At 45.6% G+C, this 7572-nt stretch overlaps 1 protein-coding gene across 1 annotated transcript; it reads right to left on the minus strand.

Annotated features, from left to right (window-relative positions):
* Window positions 1–3157: 3157 nt before the first annotated feature.
* LOC114909454 (plexin-B2-like) lies at window positions 3158–6260 on the minus strand (the record flags this gene model as incomplete). Its single annotated transcript, XM_029248965.1, has 5 exons — window positions 6173–6260; window positions 3988–5099; window positions 3579–3767; window positions 3335–3460; window positions 3158–3257 (listed from the first exon to the last, which is right to left on the minus strand). Coding segments are annotated over exons 2-5 (1525 nt in total), but the record flags the coding sequence as incomplete, so codon positions are not given.
* Between the last annotated feature and the right edge of the window lie 1312 nt (window positions 6261–7572).

Raw genomic sequence — 7572 nt, forward strand, 5'->3', positions numbered from 1 at the left:
ACATAAATGTTTATATGCATCTCAAAAAAAAAAGAAAGGTGACTAGAAATCGGCGATATTCTGGTAAAGTTTTATGCAGCTACTTATGTGATGAAGGCTGGTGCATATGGTGAAGGAAACAAACTGTACTTAAGAGTCAATGTTCATCAGTCTTTTAATAGACGTCATCACACATTTTACATATCCATATCGTTATTGAGGGGGCGTGGTGGTGCAGTGGGTTTGACCGGGTCATGCTCTCCGGCGGGTCTGGGGTTCGAGTCCCACTTGGGGTGCCTTGCGACGGGTGTGTGCCTCCCGCCCTCCAGCCATATGCCCTGTGCTACTAGGTTAGGCTCTGGCTCCCTGCAACCCCGCATGGGACAAGTGGTTTCAGATGATGTGTACAATGTGATGATATCTTTATTAAACAAACAGTTTAAAAAAAATCAGTCACTGATGGAAATAAAAAAAAGTGAAAAATATTTTGTATCGAGTGGAACATCCTTTATTGGCAATAAGTTCAAACATTAGACCTTTACAACAGTAGGGAAGAATTTTGGCCCATTGCACTACAAGAAAATGTTTCAGTTCATCTATATTTTTGTCCTGCATGAGCAGCCTGCTTGAGATCACACCACAGCATTTCAGAGGGATTGAGGTCAGGACTCTCTTCTGATCATTGTAAAATATGGAACTGCTTCTGTCCGAGCCAATCCGTTACTGATTTACTCCTGCGTTTCGGATCACAGCCATGACCAAACTTCTTTTGTGTTTCAGATCAGGGGTTTTCAATCTTTTTTAATCCCGAGGACCCCCAAATATGATGATTCTGTGCAAGGGACCCCCTTGCCTAAATTATAAAGGCAACTATATATTTTTATGTGTAAAGACTTTTCTATAATGTAAAGACATATTACAATTCACATTACAATAAATGCACATATGAAATGCTGTTTCAGTAATTTTCTTTTATTTGGCAACTCGCTGTAGCCAAAAGTCTCTTTCACTCTCTCTCACTCATACACACAGCCTGAAACACACACACACACACACACACACACACACACACATTTTCAGAACCGCTTGTCCCATACGAGGTCGCGGGGAACCGGAGCCTACCCGGTAACACAGGGCGTAAGGCCGGAGGGGGAGGGGACACACCCAGGACGGGACGCCAGTCCGTCGCAAGGCACCCCAAGCGGGACTCAAACCCCAGACCCACCGGAGAGCGAGACCCAGCCAAACACACTGCACCACCACATCCTCCAGCAGGGAATGCATTTATTGTAAATAGTTGCATTATGGGGAAAATGTGAATAAAGAGTGCAACCCTTGGGGGGACTTGAGGGGATAATAAAGGAGTGTCTCTGTTTGCCAATGAGAGAGGGGGAAGAAATAAACAAACAAACAAACCGAACCAACCTGGTGGCGCTAAGCAGGCTGGGACAGTCCTTTTGGGTATGTTGGTGTGGGGAAGACATGGGTCAGTTATATTCTTTAAAGCCAGAAAGGGGATTGTTATGGGAAAGACTTTGTCTTGACAATGTATTTTATGTAATGGTTGCTTTGTGATTTTGTTGACCAACTGTAGGAAAACGGTGTTGGATTTGTTTGATTGTGGATTTTAATGTATTGTTTTGGTTCTGTGTATTATTGATAACTTTATTAAATAAAGTTTGAAAAAAAAAAGCAGGCTGGGATGGCGGGCTTGAGGTGCAGGTTTTTTTTTTTTTTTTTAGTGTGTTAAAGGTTCTGTCATGTGTTTTTTTTTTTCTCTCATATTTGTTGGACTTATTGATCTTATTGTTTTATTTAATTTTATTTTTGGCATGGCAGTTTTTCAGGATTTATTTATTGAATAAAGATTTTAATTATCGGAAATGATGAATGGAGATATTAGTTCCTGTCGCTTTGGACAGTATGTGGAGTCAGACACCTTTGGGTAGGCTGGTGACCCATTCTGATCCGTAAGAAAAAGAAAAAAAAAATAAAATGAGGTGCAGGTTCTTGAGGAAATGGGGTCCTCGGATCGCGAGCATCATTTCCCCGTATGCCGGTGTTCTAGTAAAACGTTCTTCCTGAACGCTGCCTGCGCGTCCTTTTTCGCCCCATCCGAACCCAGAGCGCCGCGCGCCACAGTATTCGTTGGCCTGCACTTGTTGTAAAAGCTGCAAAGCAATATTGTTGGCCATGTCACCTATGCATCTGCTCACTGCGTTATTGTCTGACACAAGCACGCACTCTACTTTTCGTGCTGCTCCCTCTCCCAATAACTCCCTGACAATGTCTTTAGTAGCTGGTAACAATAAGGCTTCGCCAGTCGTGCACAGCTTCTTAGCACGCGCCATGTGCGCAAAAGTGCAAAATGTAAAGAGCGCAAAGCATTTTTGGATAAACACGTTACAAGGAATCACTCATAAATCACGAAACTATACGTAGATTATGTAAAAAATTATATTACTGTAATATTTTTTTCTGTCAAGTTTTCCGCAGACCCCCTAACTCCCTCTTCCGGACCCCAGTTTGAAAACCCCTTTTTTTAGATCACAGGATTGGCTACTGATGTGGGTATGCAGTGTTTGGCTTTCTCTAAAAATAATACTGTATACAGTTACCAGAAAAGGTCAGATTTGTTTCACCTGTCCACATAATGTTGTTCCAGGTGTGAACACCGGGCTGACAGCAAAAGTGAGATGGGCAGTAATGTCTTTCTGGAGAGCACTGCTTTCTTCCATGGTAACCTCCCACAAACACAGCTCTTGTTCAGTATTTTTCTTATGTAGGCTTGATCAGGCTATTGTATTTCAACTGAACTGTGCTGTGAAGAGCAGATACTAAAAACCGTGTGTATTTTTTTTTTTTACGGCAGGGCAGGCCAAACTCACACCTCAGTCGACTGGAACACCCAGTGCATTGACTGCAGACTCCAATTACCCTCTTTTCAGCATATCATTACCCTAGAAGTTCACATACTTTTTCCATCAATGACTTTGATCAAACCATTTATTCAATTAAAATATGGATACGTGAAATGTGGCGTGTTGTTAAATAGGACTGTCTGCATTTATTATGCCTTAGACAAAGGAGCCATTCATGCAGAAAGCAGTAGGAGCAAACTGTTGTGTAGAAAGTAGTGAATATCTCACTGCTAACTGGGTGTGAACTGAGGGCTTACCTGCCCTCCAGGCACACCAGCCACAGTAGGGATCCTTGAGGTCCATGCAAGACTTGCAGTCCTTCATCATATCACATTCCTCCACTGGTACCATTGAGATCTGACACAGAGCCAAGGATATCCAGCATCAAGCGTCTTACACAGAGTACAAATACAGTCCACTTCCCAAGACGGTACCTTTTTTCCTGTGGTGACGTACAGATGCCTGTGGTTTCTGTCGAATAGCAGGTGTTTGTTCACTGCCTCACCAGAGCTGGGTCCAGGGACAGTTCGGTACACCTCTGGTGTGCTGGACAGGTGTACCTGGAAGTTTACCTGTGTTCTAGTTTCACACCATTTTCTTTCCTATGAAAATGAGTTTGACCACACTGGTACCTGGGACTGCTCTCAGATACCGTACACCCTCTGCTGCTGTACTCACGTGGTACACGTTCCCATTGCTGGTTCCCAGAAAGGCCACCGTGCGCTCAGCCTCCACAGCAACGGCGACAGCCATGAGCAGGTCTTTGGTGGTGTGGACAGCTTGGGCAGCCAGCGCAAAGCCTGGTGTGCTGGCCAGCGGTGAAGGCAGGAAATCGGCACTACATTTGTACTTTGTCAGCGTGTCTTGCTGATGGGCACAGAGAGAGAAGTCTTTAACGTCAGCTTCCTCATACAATCACTTTGTCAAGTGTGCAAGAGGGGATACTCAGGTTTTCACTTTTAGAAAATTCTAATAAAGACAATAACCTTAAGGTGAGCTATCCCATTTCACTGTTCCGACTTTACAGAATCTCAAGACACTACTGAAAACATTGCTAATGTCATGTTTGAAACGGAGCGCTACTTACACGGACTGATACTGAACATAATAGATTTGCTGAGGTTGTGTACGGAGAATCAACAGCTACTTTGTTTCCAATTTTCCCATTTTTTGTATAGCAGGCACTGATGATTTCCATAATTCGTTGGTTGATATATCTCAGGGGGTACATGCAGAGCCCCGAATGGGGCTTGTCTTCATCGGTGCTGGACACTACGAACAGAATCTTGTCCTGCGACCGCACTTGGCCGTACTGACCGGATGCGCTCAGGTTTCGGGCCAGTTCCTCCCCAGGGGAGGAGACAAAGGCGGCCTGTGCCTTGTTGTACATGTTGTTGGGGCCACAGCTGAGATGCAGTTCCATGTAGGAATAGTAATGGTGATCATCCTCACAAAGGCGGGAGATGAAGGTAAAGTTTTTGTTATGTAGCCCCCCTCTTGTGCGGGTGAAGAGGAAGTAGATGAAGCCACTTTCCTTGAATGAGTAGCGAAAATTGTGCCTGTACTTCTTGACAAATGGGGTGACCTGAACAGCAGGAGCCTCAACAATGTCCTCAAACACATCCCAATTGCCAAAGTCCTGCAGGATGCGGGTGCTGATAAGCTCCATGTTGCCCTGGCTTCCGTAGCCTTTCCCCACGACAAACACATCAAATGTATCATTCTCTTTGGTGAAGGTTGACATCACTCCTACTACAGACACCGTCTCCTCACTGCTGACCACATAAGCCTTTTCACCCTTGCTGTCGTTATAGTAGATCAGGTGGTCAATGCTGCTGAGTTTCCGCAGGGAGCAGATGCCCTTGAAGAGGCTTCCACACACAATGAGCGAGCCGTTAGACGGGTGCACTAGCAACAGCTTGTTGGTGTTGTCTGTCATCTTGGCATCGTGGCAGGACTGGATGGGGGGTGTGCAGTGGCGGCTGTCCCTCTTGGGACCAGTCTCTACTTTCTTCTCCTGCTTGAGCAAGGAGTCCAATTGGTAGATGGCATTGATGGCTCCCACATAGATGCGGCCTGTGAGGGGGTCCTGCACCACGTTATTGATGAGGGTGCTGGATGTGAACTCCTGGATGGATTCCGCACAGCAGACTATAGAGAGAGACAGCAGCAGAACTGCCAGAGTCCACCACGCCATTTCTGAAAGAGGACATTAAGTGCGAGACTGTTAGTCATCTCTCTATACAGTGAGACAAACATGCAGACATGAACACATGCTTCACTGTCAGCTCTCCACACTTTCACGAAATAGCAGGATCCGGTCTTTCGTTTTCACAATACATCTGTCATCAATATACCTGCTCACTGAACATCTGGCAATGATTTGCTTCACACAAATTTGTTAAAGCAGGCAGCAATTTTGTACTCCAATCTATTAAATGTACAGTTAATGCCTATAATTTCTACAGTTTTGCCACAGGTTTTCTGGTAAGAGCAGTAATTCCGAGTCCCACTCTCTCCACCAGCAGAAAGGAAAACTAAGGAGCAACGCCCAGGTCCTCATAAGTAATAAGTATAGATTTTTTTTTTTTTAATTAAGTTTAGCTTATGTTACTTGAACACAAGCACTGCAATACCGCAACAGTCGATCATCTGGTAACCGCGACGCCACTAAGTGACGAACGGGCGGGTAGCGGATTATTATACAGCGTGCATACGCTGGACAAAGGGATGATTCACGTCCCGGGCGGGACGGCACGAGATTTCATATTTTCGGGCCGCGGGGCAACTGAAACCGCAGGTAACGGGGATCACTGTATATGAGTACACGTAGTATCAGAATAAGTGCAGCAAGCAGACACCGAAAAGATGTAAAATATACATACATACATACTGTATATATATTACTATCAGCAATTAGCTACTGTTTCCCTGAGGGGAACCTACTGTTGCTTATTGGATAACCCTCCACGCCACGGGGCACTGCTCTGCTGCTCTGAGTCTGAAAAGTACAGAGAAGCCCACTGTAGAATTCGGACCCAAACAGCTACACCGCTTCGCAGCAGGAGGAATAGTGGTTAGAAGTAACACATAAGATTGATTGAAGCAGTTTTAAGAAGAGAGCCGCTAGTCTAATCCTGCACTGCTGGAATTTCCACAAATTAATTTAAGTAAAGGAACACACGTTTTTCAGTGCAAACGTCTTTTTTTTTCCTTTTTAAATAACGTACCACAGTCTAGCACACACTGCAGCGGCCCGACGCCGGACTCACGCGCTGGGATTTGAGGAATGTGAACGCAGCGGCTGTGTGCGCTTCACAAACTCTAGCGGATCTGCAGCGTTCACGTGCGTAAAAGAGGCAGCGCGACCTGTCGGAGTGCAACGTTAATCCGACAGGTGGTGCGCAGCTACAGCTCCCTCTGCTGGGGGAACAGACCCACATTGGACGGGTTCTCTGCTGACATGCTCTGTGGTGCACGTTGCATATGTGTATATTTTGGTGCTTGAAATGTAAACATCACCATATCAAACAAAGTGATTCTCCTATTAAAGGTTCTTTCATTTATTTATGTAGCAGACACTTTTCTCCAAAAGCGACTTCCACTTAGCTCTATGTAGTGTTATCAGCCCACACACCTTATTCACCAAGGTGTGAAAAATTCTGATTAAAAGGCCTCTAAACTCCTTTTCTCGGAGAACTTCAATATTCACCTTCCAGTAGCCCCAGCCATGGGTCGGGGCCAAGATGGAAATCATGGCCTCGACCATCATATGGTTCATGGGCCACTGGGCAGTTAAGAGACCCTTCTTAAAAGTAACAGAGGGCGATGCTAAAATGTACTGTAAATGACTACGGGCACCGCGGCTGTTGAGCAAGGCAATACCCGGATTGGTGGGGTTGCATTTCCTAAAACTATCAGTGAGGTTAAAACTGCTAATAAAGTTTTTAAAATGTTTGATATTAGCATCGTCCTTGCCCTCAAGAAAAATGTTGAAGTCTCCTCCTGTTATTAGATGTCTATCGGTCACACAATGAGGGACCAACTCGTCAAACAGAGCGACGCGGGACTTGACTTCCACCAGAGCGCAGACGCACAGAACACGCAAGTGCAAACTTCTCCACGTGACGTCCACTCCCAATACTCAGCCGGCATGAACAATGAAAGGTCTTACCTTCTCAAAGGCACGGTCCCCAAAAAGTATTCCCATGTCTTTAGAGTGGACACCACCTACGCTCCAGTAGGACTCACCCTTCTTCCATTCTTGAAAGACGAGAGTCACGTCCCTCTGGTCCCGGCGATGGACTTCCTGCAAAAAACACAGGTTGAAGGCATAAGACTCAAACTGGTTAAACAAAGCAGTTCTTTTTACTTTGTTTTTTTAACCCCCCTGACATTAAGAGTTAATGGGGAGGAGGAACACTCTCGGCCTTCTTCCAAAGGGGGCCCCTCTGGTGCCGCAGCCTCCCTTCCAGACTTTTTCTTTTTCTTCTTCTTTTTTCCGCTGCTGAATCTCCGCCAAGGTAGGGGCAGGGCTTGCACCCCGGACATCGCTGGCTTCGCTAAGGGCTTCTCCAGCCCCCGCCGCCATTTCCATCGCCGTCTCCATCACTTCAGTTTTGTTCTCCACCAGTGATAATGCCTGAAGACACTGCTCCACAGAAACCACGCT

Source organism: Scleropages formosus, chromosome 25 (genome assembly GCF_900964775.1).
Source record: "Scleropages formosus chromosome 25, fSclFor1.1, whole genome shotgun sequence".
Classification (NCBI taxonomy): Eukaryota; Metazoa; Chordata; class Actinopteri; order Osteoglossiformes; family Osteoglossidae; genus Scleropages; species Scleropages formosus.